Genomic DNA, 12,697 nt, shown 5'->3' with positions numbered 1-12,697 from the left:
GGAGACCACCCAATTTTTAGGTGAGCAAAAGTATAGGAACAGTCTTAAAGCTTAGTCTCAGCTTCAAAATGAGTTGCTTTTCTCTCATAGACATCACTCTGGACTTCATGTTGGTTTATCCTTTCAAAAAAAAAAAAAGGCACTTTTCACAGGCCAAAACCTAGGGCTCAAACCAATAGAAGACATTCAGAACTAATTCTTTAATCAATCTATCTATCAAGGCACACCTGGGCAGCAAGAAACACCTTTCAGTAACACGTTCCAATATTTTTTTATCACTTGAAAAAATGGGTGGGTTCAAACAATAGGCGCCATGTTCTAAGTTGTTTAACATGTCTAGATGTAAATATGAGGAATCAAAGCTGAAATTCTGATCTTGGCCTTCTGATCTTGCCTTGCTGTTCCAATACTTTCAAAGGGGTCTGTAACTACAAATAATTTAAAAGTGTTGTGTGTCCTTCATTAATGAATAAAAGTTGCATTTGTTGACAAATCACTGTGGTGTAAGCAAAATAACACACTTCAGACCAAGCTGGTATAATCCATTTCATAACGAAAACGTATCACACCAAACCAGCGTGCATTATTTTTATATAACAATATGGTTCGCCGTGTGTTATTCATTATTTATTATACCTCATATTCCTATAGGCGCAAGGATAGACTGCTGGGAAAAGCAGGAAAGGGACTCACATGTTTCCGTGTGTCAGTGGCTCTGGTTCTGCTGGGTATCGTCTCTGTGTTTGCGCTTCTTCAGTGGTATGAATGGTGGCCTGATCCTGAAAGGTTTCACAGTGCAGGAACCAACATCATGAACATTTCAAAGGAACATGGCAACCATCATCACCACACCACCTTGGATGAAGATGATGAACACGAAGATGGAGAAGATGGCCACCACCATGAGCACACTGCACTTTACCACCATGCTGTTGTTCTGACAGCCTCAGGTTTGGATTTTTTATTTTCATCTCTACCCCAGTCCTTTTGTGCCATTTGAAATACATTTTAAATGGTTTAGCTTCGCACGGTTTTAATGAGGTAGTGTTGATGTTGCTATGTGCAGATAACTGTTCCAGCATTGGTAAGGAGCTTCTCCAGGAGGGTGGAAATGTGGTGGATGCAGCTATTGCTTCTCTGCTCTGCTTGGGAGTCGTCCACCCACACACAGCTGGAGTAGGTTAGTAAGATATCTTTAAATTATCATCTACAAATCAAATAATGTAATAATATATAGTCATAATTGGGAGTATCACCTGCATTCACAATAGGTTTCCATTTTATGATCTAATATATTTTAACTGAGCATTTGGAGCATTGAATTTTAAATTTGTATGAGCTAGACATTTGGTCCTATCCAACGCTGGGGCAATTTTATGAGAGGCAGTATGTACAACCATTTGCCTAGTGGTTTTATTTTCTGTCAGGGGTAATATTTGGATCTAAAACATGGAAATGGGCAAGCTCATAATGAATCTGAATCTTGTATGCAGTATTTATTTACAGTGCCCTCCAAAATTATTGGCACCTGTTATATAAATGAGCAAAAATGATTTTGGAAAAACTCAAATGAAAGGAGAAACAATTTTTTTTGTTCTAACACAAATGATTTACACCCTTAAAGAATATTCAAAATAAATGCCTTGTGTCCTCCCACACAGTGGAGAATGGTGAAGGAGGGAAAACGATTGAGTTTATTCTTGTTTTTTAAACACTGGTTTTGTAACAACAAGAAGCCCTGCCTGAAACCATCTCACAAATGTAGTATCCGAACTTTAACAAGCATCATTAGAACAACAATGTGCTGTGGTCAGATGAGACCAAATTAATACTTTATAGTCATAGCACACCATCAAAATGGCAAAAAATGGGGACTACATAAAAGGAAAAGAACCTTATATTCACTGTTAAATATGATGGTGAATCATTGATGCTTTGGTGGTTCAGAATGATGGCAGTATTGAGGACATGAATTCAAGGATGGTTGCCTCTGCTATGAGGTTCGGATTGGCCATAGATAGATAGAGGCTTACAACATGAGCTAAACATATTTCCAAATCAACACATTAAATGGTTGAAGAAACACAAAATCAGTGTTTGGCAAAGACCATCCCAGTCTCCAGATTGGAACCCTACTGAATACCTGCGGTCTGAATTGAAGCGAGAAGTCTACATGTACAATCCCGAGAATATATAGTAAAATAGCTTAAGACTTTCAAAGTGGAGGAGTGAGACCAAGATCCTTTACAAGTACACTACTGGTCAATAGTGTGGAGACACTTGACTGAAATGTTTCTCATGATCTTAAAAACCTTTTGATCTGAAGGATCAAATGTTTGAAATCATCAGTGCTGTGGACAAAAATATAATTGTGCCAACATATTCATTTCTTTCATTAGAAAACTAACATTTTATTTACAAAAAAATCTTTTTTTAAATGGATCACAGCCAATAAGTGTTCAACATAGGTGGAATTTAATACTTGAATACTCCTTGAATACTGTTTAAAAAGCATCTCAGGGAGATTCCTCAAGAAATCGGTTGAGAAAATGCCAAGAACACATTTCTGGAAATTCTAGGCAAAAAGGGGGTCTACTTTGAAGATGCTAAAATACTAAATTATTTTGATTTATTTGGGATTTTTTTTTATCACAGCATAATTCCCATAAGTTCCATTCGTGTTATTCCAGAGTTTTGATTACTTTATTAGTATTATTATTATTATTCTAAAATGTGGAGAGAAAAAAATAAAAATAAAGAATGAGTGTGTCTAAACTTTTGAATGGTAGTGTTTGTTTTTTTTGTTATTTAAAAAAAAAACATTCTCTGTATGTTGGAGCTCAAAATATCACTTAATTTACTGGTAATGTTATTCTTTTTATTTCTTAATTGTATTTATTTATTTATTTTCTTGAAAGGTGCAAATAATTCTGAAGGGTGTTTTGTATGTACCAGCTATTAGTGGTGTAGAACCATTCGGTGTGCATCTGTGTCTGGAAGTGGAAAATAATGAATAAAATCTCAAAACCAATGCATTTAAAACATCCACACTAGTCCAAAAAGTTGATTCAAATCTCAATAATCTATTAAAGTAAAAAGCCTAATATAAATATTTAAACATTTTACATAGGTACATGCATTATTTCAATTCACATTACCAGTCAGACCTGTAATGGCTTCTTAGGAGGTTACTAAGAGGCTGTAAGTGGCCTTCTCAAGCATAATTATTATTGATTATTCAGTTAGTATGATAATTAATGGTTCTCGCGTAATGATTCTTAGAAGGGTTAACCTTGACTGAGAGGACACAATCACAAATAACCTTGGTACATTAGATTAATAGTACTTTTCTATAACTTCTAAAACTGTTTATCCAGTAATCATTATGATTCTTGTGGCTTTTTTTTAAGGTGGTATATTCTCAGCCATCCTGTACAACAACACATCAGGCTCACTCAAGACAATACGTTCCATTGCACCCCAAATGTCATCAACTACCTTTGGAGTCCCATCTATTCTGCAAGGTATCCAAGAACTCCACTCCAAGTGTGGAAGATCTGAATGGAGACGGCTTTTCAAAGAAGCCATAACGTTAGCGCAGGAAGGGTTCCTCATAGATGAAGTCCTTGGCAGGGCATTGGAAAGCTATAAGGAGGAAATACGCATTTCCAAGCTGTGTGATCTGTTCTGTGATGCGAGTGGCCGCATGAAATCTGTGGGAGCGATCGTCAAAAATCAGAACCTGTCAGAGCTTTTGCAGAGCGCCAGCCTGAATGAGAACAATTTCCTAGAAATGCTGGCTGTGAAATTGTCCGAAGACCTCTCCGTGAACGAGAGGCCAGACTTCTCAGCTGCCATTCAGCACAGCCATGGAGAAATCAATGACTCTCTTATCATCGAGGGAGAGAAATATTCTGTCCTTTCAGCCAGTTTGCCTTTCTCAGGCAAGATGCTATCTGATATATTAGAGCAAGTCAGGCAGCAAAGCCTCTCTTTTCGGAACGGTGCAGATTTTAACAGGACCTCTGCCTCCTACAGTGCTCTCTTAAACTCGATTCAAGAACGCAACAATTCAGCCTTGGCTGAGAAGTACCCAGGTCTTGTAGACACATTTTCTCTTAATACTCAAAACAGTCACGTTGCTGTGCTGGATAAATGTGGTAATTTTGTCATTATGTCAGCTTCACTCAACAGCACGTGGGGATCCGGGCGTTTTTTGCCGTCCAGTGGTATTCTCCTTAACAGCTTTAGTTCAAACATCTCAAACTTGCCTTACTTCAACATGCCATTGGTTCTACGACTCATTGAGGACGATGCATCTCATACTGATGATACAGAAGACAATGAAGAAGAAAATGAAGTAGAAGTTGTTGCTATTACTGGAGGGCTTTCAGCTTTATTTAATGCTGCCTTTTTTTTGCACAACAGGATTGACTTAGGAATGTCTTCTAAAGAAGCTATCAGTGGCCCTCTCCTCCATCTAGAGCCGGGAATGTCTTCGGCTTTTTGTCTGTCTGCCACTTTAAATGACTCAGACTTTTATATGCTGTTCTCTGATGTAGGAAGTGAGCTCCAGCAGGTGGACGAGTGCTCGGATCATTCTCTATCCATGCTGCTGCGGTTACATGCAGACCACGTTAGCACATATGGAGCCCCGGCTGCTAATGCTCATATTAATGGCTACTGACAGTTTATATGTCTGCAATCCAGCAGTGTCATTTTTTTATGGTGCAGATGCATTTTCCTTGACAAGAGAGAAAATGACGAGTCTAATCAGTCAGTCATTTTAGTCCATCATTTCACCAATCATGGAGTTCCCAAGGTTTTTTTTTTGTTTTGTTTTTTTAAGTGCAAGAGGTGAATGAGAGAACAGTTGGTTTTGTGTCATGTAGTCATACTAATGGCTACGGAAGGAAGCTCCGTTTAGCCAAGTTTGCACTATACAATTTTGCTGTCTCAGACTAAAATCACACATCATAAAATAATTCTTTGGTCGTGAGTTGAGATTGGCAGTCTTAGAATCCATAATATCATGCTCTGATATGTCATTATTTGATTAGATTATTTGATTAAAATCTCAGAGTGTGACCACTGCTACAATGTTCATCTAAAAACAATGAATAGGAAGATGGCATAGGATTTCTCAAAACTCGGTACAGCTACAAATACACTAGTGGAACTGTCGAAACATGAACAAAACATGTAAATGGGAATCTGAACCTCACTTTGAAGAATGTTTCTGTTTATGCGACCCTGAATGTTACTGTTTTCTGCACTGATTGATTATATAAGCACAACGTAGTCGTTTTCTTTAATCTCAGGTCTATACTTAGAGAATCTTCATCCTATAAGTAAAGGATATTCCATGGCTAGGTGTGAATTACACAATTTTAAAGCATAAAGTGGAGGAAAAGAACCTCCCAGCGTGAAACGGCGTGCAGTAAAATTGTGTAGTGCACACCTGGCCATGTTTTATCCCACTTATACCATGGTCATTTGCCAGCACTGACAAGTTAAAGCTGTCATTGATGTTTGCAGGGCAAAATTTGACTGAAGGGATAAAAATAATGGTTCATTTTTGTTAGTTATTTTATTTACTGGTAGTTTTATATACTGGTCTGGAATTCTGCCCGCTCTAAATCATATACATACAGATAAAGTAGTGCGACAAGATTACATTTATTTGAGTGAATTATAGTAAATAGTTATTAGAGAGAGAGAGATGTGTGTGTGTGGGAATTATCTGCATCTGTGCCGTGTCTCTACTAATAATGAAGCTGTGATTTTCACTACTGTATGCACTACTGTAACTGTATGTTACTATGGTTACAGTTGTTTATAGGCAGCACATTAATTTAGAATGGCGATTAAACTGACTGGAACTACCTGTGCATTATACGATTTGAACGCACACCTTCCGGCCAATCAGACTCGAGTATTCAGACAGACCTTGGTATAAACTGAAATGGAGGACACGTTATCGCACAGTCTGGATATAGAATTAAGGGTTATTTTGTACAGTAAAAGACTGCTGAAATCGCACAGTGTGAGACAGACTTTACTCACCTTAGCTGTTCAAAATCCACAACATGATGTGGATGCATTTAATAATACTTCAGTCTTCCACAACAAAGAAATGCAGATATCTGGACTAATCAGGTAAACGGATTGTTCATCCATTTAATCTGTGCGCATTTCAATGATCTACTAACTGTTACCCAGGGTTATTGGAGGACACATTTTTACACATGTGGTTTGTATTAGGTTTCAATAGTGTTTGTTCATTTTGTGTTAATTAATTTGGCTCCCATTATGCTTGATGGCAACTGATGGAATTACAATTACTAGTCCATCATGGTAGTCTTTATAAATATTATGGTGATGGATTTAAAACTGTATCTTAATAATGCAGAGTTCCAGAGTAGTGCAACAGTGTTTACCTTAATATATTTTGAGTCCTGAAATAGCATAGATATCTGTTCCCTCATGTCCAATAGCGCATAACCGGCCCTGCTCTTTAGGTGGGAAAATGGCATTTCTTCCCCATGTGGAGAAATCGTCAGCATCTCTTAACCAAAGCAAGATATCTATGAATTCATGCATACAGAAGAGGGAAGTTAGCGCTTCCATCCAAGCATGACCAGGAGTTCAAAAAGATGCGGTGGCGTCACATATCTTGGATTAAGCACATGCAAGCCAGTCTAAATGTACACAAGAAGCAGCAAGTCTCACAGAAAGAAACCATGTGACTGACAAATGTCACATATCCCGTTGAGGATATTTAATTTACTTGACAGTAATGTCTTTAAACAAACTGGTTAATAGCCCTTCAAGATGTTATGTCATGATTAGTTTGAGTCCTGTGTCTATATCATGCACTGTAAAGCTTGTTGTGTCTCATTAATTATACAAATCTAAAACTAAATATATGTTTATTTTCCCATTAAATGCTGCACAGAAGTGAGAACATCATTCAATTAGTCAATCCAAGTGTACAGTAGTGTACAAGATGTATTAGAGCAGGGATGTCAAACATATGTACTGTAAGCCAGACCCGACCCAATAGAAGCTCAGATCAGGCCCACCAAAAGAATTTAAAATCCTTCTTCTAAATTAAAATTGTCTTATGGACCTTAATTGAATGGAAAGATTGGGAAAAAGAGGCACTAGAGGGGAAAAAAGAGAGCAATAATCTCAGCTTATTAACTCAGCTACTGACATCATGTGCTAATAATATATAATTCTTTATTAACAAGCTAAAAAGGATGCTTTATCCAGAATGACTTTAAGGGAGAATAGTTATGCAGTGACAACTCTTATAGTTTTTAAAAAAAATAATTCCAGTTAAGTCCACTTCATTTCTAGGAGTGTAAACATTCAGTCTGTTCATTGTGTTGTGGTTAATCCATGTATTCTGAATGTACCTTTCAGATAAATGCTGATCAATTAAAACATGTAAGAGGAGTTGTTGTGTTGATGCTTGTTTATTCGTCCAACTTGAGTGCAATTTACCCAAAATGAGTTTGACTCCCGTGTATTAAAGGACCTGAGAATCATTCTCTACATGGTTTGGTAGCTGTTGTGTGATTGCAGAGAACTAGCTAGTGGGTAGAATTTGGATATGATTAAATTGTTAGAGATGCAGGATTTAAAAAGAACTGATGTTATATTCGTTTGGATAACCTCATGACGTTAGCAATTTGTAACAGCACCTCACTTCTGTTATTAGCGAAGGTCACCACAGGACAGATATTTCTGAAGGTGTGTTTTGTATTAAGTGTAAATTAGAAACGTCAAAGCTATTAGTTTTGCTCCTCATGTGCTCTCTGCTATGCAAATCCGGTCTATCCGTAGATAGACAACATTATCTTCCTACCTCCGGAGAGCTGCAGGCTTGTTACATTAATTTAGATGAATGTGTGCGAGGCGTGTATATTGATGCCTTGCTTCACACTTCTCTTATCAGAGTGCTGCCTTAGGGGTTATCTGCGTTCCCTATCCCCCTTTGATAAATCTTGATTTTTCACGCTGCAGGTGAGCGGGTCCTCTCTGATGGAAAAAATTGCTTCCATTATTGCTGTGGAAGGAGAATCTTTTCCTTTCCTCTGATTGTAAAAGATGTGGTCTGTCTTTGTCGGCTTCCGTTGTCGGCTTTGATTTTCATCCCTCTGACCCACTGTAATGTGTCGTTCCTCTCCTCCTTTGCAAAAGCAGTGGGACAGAATGCATCAGGGCTCAGGATGTTAAGCTTCAGGATGTGCCATGCGTGCTTTAAGTCCTAGTTTTAGGGTGTAACTCCTGTCGGCTGGTTGAGCAACCAAAAATTCTGAGTAATAAAGCGTAACAAAGCATTCATACTGTATATCATACAAATCTAATTATGATAATCTGATTAGAACAGTGCTGAAGTATCTTTGTAGGCTTGTCATAACAGATTTGATTGTACTTTACTGCACATTACACAGTCCTCATAATGTTTTTTTTTCCTGTTTAAGAAACTTCTATAAAATTAACATTGTAAATTATTTATTTCTATTCTCTTTTTCTTCCTCTGTGTCTGTAACCTGTAGGTTAGATTAAGTTTTTCATCTCAGTGAAACGTTCTTCTTATTTTCCATGCTGCAGTAATACTTTAAATAATAATTCTAAGTGGCAGTGAGTCCATGAATATTAAGGTCATGTTTAAATGAAAATGTTAGGTTCATCTCCGCCTCTGTGGAAGGTCAGCTGCTGCCGGCTCGCTCTCCCACTGAGGTGCTGTCACACAAGTCATGAATGCCACTTATGATTTTAAAGCCTCACTCAGGGATTTGAGAGCAACAGTGTACAAGGGCCAGACTTAGTTTATCCAAAACACTAAAGGAAGTTTGAGCTGGAAATACCAGTGACATAAAGCACCAGGTTTTGTACAAAGCACTAAACGATAGCTGTTAAGTGCAAATATTAATACAATATTAGTAAAACTCTTGTTTTTTTGTGCATGTTAAGGAACTTTGCATGACAAAACGTGACCTTAGCAGTGCAAGGTTCTATCTGGCATTCATTTTTAATCCAATGTGAGTGCAGAATTTCAGCTTTTATTTCTTTTATTCAGATTTTTATTCATTCTTAATTTCCGCGCTGCTTTGTGTCCTTGGTGTTGTTGAGAAGTTTCCACCTTGCAGCTCTATATCTCCTATCAAAAAATTGTGTGAATGGTAAATCATGATATTTCTGAAAAGTGGTTTCCACTGTATAATGTTGAATTTACACTATACACTATATGGCCAAAAGTATGTGGACACCTGACCACCACACCCTTTTGTGAGTCTTTCCCAAACTGTTGCCACAAAGTTGGAAGCACGCAACAGAGTAGATTGTCTCTGTATGCTGTAGTATTAAGATTTCGAGCCCAAACATGTTCCAGGGTGACAATGCCCCTGTGAGGTTTGCCAAGGTTGCAGTGGAAGAACTCGAGTGGCCTGAACAGCTCCCTGACCTCAACCTCACTGAACACCTTTGGGATGAGTTGGAATGCCGACATCACCCGACATCAGTGTCTGACCTCACTAATGCTCTTGTGGCTGAATGGGCAAATCCCCACAGCCACGCCCTAAAATCTAGTCTAAAGCCTTCCCAGAAAAGTGTAGGTTATTATAACGCAAAGGGGGGCCAACAAGCACATGTTTAACAAGCATATATGAGTGTGATGGTCAAGTGTCCACATACCTTTGGTTATCACAAAACTAGAAATTCTAGTGGAGACCTGTTTTCTGACAAATTAGACACAATACAGTATGTGTGCTCCCTAACTGGAAGGATTAAACACAATAAATGATTTGTTTCCTGTATTTAGGATTTTAATAATATCAGTTAACCAGCTGATAATATATACTATCACCCCATTCATTTTTTATTATAAATGCACATTTTATTATGCACCTATGTATGGACAGTGTTATGATATGATATGATATGATATGATATGATGATACATCTAAAAATGCTTATTCCATTAGGACTCTCATTTCTTTCATAAACACTTCTTGTGTCCACTTTAATGTCAAGCTGAAATTACACTTACACCGATTATTATACTTAACAATTTCTGGACTGACTTTCATTTCTCCCCGGTTTGGTCACCTGCCGATTCCCACCCACCCACCAGCACTCTCCTTTCATTCAACAGTTACCATCCATGGAGGGTGAAGACTAACTAACACATGCATACTCATGTTGAGCTGCTGGTCATTCTGAATCAGAGAGCAGTGTAACACATTCAGAGGTAAGCATTATGTACCCTGCTTCATGTACATGAGCTCACTGATGGCTGTGATTGGCTAGTGTCACTGATTGATGGGAAAATATGCCATCCATCCTACCCAGAGAGCAGGGCCAATTTCCAATTTTGCTACCCTGGCTCCCGGCAATGAATTACTATGAAATTGTCTGGATTCAACCTCACGATTTCCCAATGATAGCCTAAACTCTTTTCTGTTTTCTTTTCTTTTTCAGGATGCCTCAAGTGCAGTGTATTTCTGGTAATTCAGAGTCACCTAATGGTGATGATGTGACACGAAAAACACCAGAACTAAATTCACTCTAATTTATAGTCAGGGAAAATGTACATGGCTGTCATTAAGGCGTGAAAGAAGCTCACTTGAACGAAAGGACAGAGAAACTTGTTAAAGTGTGATGTCACTGTGTCAACTACAGTAACAGTGTCCTACAGCAGTTTTTCATTTCATTCCACCGCCAAGTGGCATACTACTCCTGCTTGGAGCTTTTGCACTTGGATGGTCCCACACCATGGATACTCTTTAAGATTCCACTTCCTAAAAACAGTCCAAGACTGACCCTTGGTTCTAGGTAAGATAATCTCTTACCTAGATACTGTAGACTTGTATCCTAGAACTGTTGATGTATTCATTAAGACTTTTATGGTCAAAAGCTGCTTTTCTCTGCCTCTTCAGCCAGGGCCTTCCACTGGTTTGCTCCAGTTACTCTCATATCCCTCAGGAGGTGAACACTTGATGTTTCAAGAAAGCCACAGCATCCACTTCTACCAGGTAGATGATGGTTCTTCAGCCAGCTGCCTTACACTCCGCAACAAGATCTGAGTATTTCAGAGTAATGATTTCTGGTGTCATCCAGAAGAGGATGGATTCACTTTTGAGTCTGGTTCCTCTCAAGGTTCTTCCTCATGTTAGGTCATCTCAGGGAGGGTTGTTTTTCTATTTCATTTAATTAAAAAAAAAATCGTTAGGGACTAAATCTACATCTGGATTTCTGTGAAGCTTTTTAGTGACAGTGTCTATTAATAAAAGGACTATACAAATACAACTGAATTGGTTCAGGTGTTATATCAAATTGACATCAAAATTGACAAAAGAAATCTTTATGAGCTAATGGCTGTCATGTTGTTATGGCTTATGTAGGTGTGAAGTAGCATCTTAAACACTGTTACTCAATTTTCACTTCACTCTCCAATGCTTCTAACTGCATGTTCATAGATTCCTGAGTGGTACAACATTGATGTTTGAACCCCAAAGATGCCACAGTCATGTAGGGCTAGAAGTCTAAGAGAGCCGTGCTCTCTGGGTGGGAATGATGGCAATCTTCTGTCCCCCATTGATTCGACTGACACTAGCCTATGGCGTGTCTCTGGGAGCTCATCCTTATGGAAAAGATGGCTGGGATACACATGTTATGTGATGAAGGAGAGGTAGCTTGTGAGTAGGGATTAGTAATGACCAGATTGGAGGAAAATGGAACGTTAATATGAGTTTCATATGAAACAATTTAGACTATCCTTCATTTTGGCACCTGTAGCATCCAACATCTGAGAATGTAGTATAGACATCTCAGAAAAACAGCAGCCTTATGGATTTAGCAGTGACTTATTTGTATCATTGCAGATTAGTAGTTCATCATCAGAGGATATGCAGTGCCTCCAGCAAAATGTGCTAGAAAGTAATTTATTGACATGGCTGTTCATAAACATAAGCATCTGGTTAGATGCTTGTTTCTGTTCTCCACTTGTTAGTCATTCCTCTTAGCAGGGGAGCTTTGAAATATGCTACAGCGTCAACCATGATCATTTATCTTTGCTTAATTTCCGAGTTGCTTCTTTCATCTATTAGAGAGGCTTTTCAGTGCATGTAACAGGACCGTAGTGAGCATGTAGTGGAGAAGGAAATTGATACGAGATTTATTGTTGGCCTGCGAGATTATTTCAAGCAAAGATGGGCTTCTGCTTTTATTTAACACCTATAATATATACTCTGCAACCCTGATCAGGATAAAGCCATCCATGTAGTACATGCAGTTGCTTATTGACTAAGTAAGAACATGTGTTTTTTGTTTTTTTTTTCCCCATGCAGTCCTAAAGATAACTGAACATTGAGTAACTACTCATCCATACCATATGGTCCCATATATTGTGTAACTAATCATACATAACATATGGTCCCTTATATTATTGGCAATAAATTAAGGCCATGGAACTTGATTTCAAAAATAAACCACACTTTAACACCTTAATAAAAAATGGGTCACAAAAAGCCTGATGTGCTAATTGAATTAACAAGAGGCTTGATTTGTGATTCATTCACACTCTTTTTAAGTTCCCACTTAGTGAGTGCTGAGAAAAAGCCCCTAAAGTGTGTACCCTGTTCGAAACTGTTGTAAAAGCAGCACAGCATTAAGACGTTGTTGT

General features: G+C 38.1%; 1 protein-coding gene across 1 annotated transcript; it reads left to right on the top strand.

Annotated features, from left to right (window-relative positions):
* The first annotated feature begins 811 nt into the window (after positions 1-811).
* Positions 812-4,768, top strand: si:ch73-337l15.2 (glutathione hydrolase 6). The gene is made up of 3 exons (XM_053610819.1): positions 812-950; positions 1,067-1,180; positions 3,411-4,768. The coding sequence occupies exons 1-3, from the start codon at positions 812-814 to the stop codon at positions 4,685-4,687; spliced, it is 1,530 nt and encodes a 509-aa protein (XP_053466794.1). The 3' UTR covers positions 4,688-4,768.
* The last annotated feature ends 7,929 nt before the right edge of the window (positions 4,769-12,697 follow it).

This window comes from Ictalurus furcatus, chromosome 22 (genome assembly GCF_023375685.1).
Source record: "Ictalurus furcatus strain D&B chromosome 22, Billie_1.0, whole genome shotgun sequence".
NCBI lineage: Eukaryota > Metazoa > Chordata > Actinopteri > Siluriformes > Ictaluridae > Ictalurus > Ictalurus furcatus.
Note: the sequence above shows the minus strand (reverse complement) of the source record. Positions and strands in the feature narration are given on the sequence as shown.

What these genes read in the sequence shown, in the direction of transcription:
- si:ch73-337l15.2 (XM_053610819.1), top strand. Translation starts at nt 812, where the DNA reads ATGAACATTTCAAAGGAACATGGCAACCATCATCACCACACCACCTTG. An exon ending in TGTTGTTCTGACAGCCTCAG is followed by an intron (nt 951 to 1,066) that starts GTTTGGATTTTT and finishes TGCTATGTGCAG; the next exon opens with ATAACTGTTCCAGCATTGGT. An exon ending in CCCACACACAGCTGGAGTAG is followed by an intron (nt 1,181 to 3,410) that starts GTTAGTAAGATA and finishes CTTTTTTTTAAG; the next exon opens with GTGGTATATTCTCAGCCATC.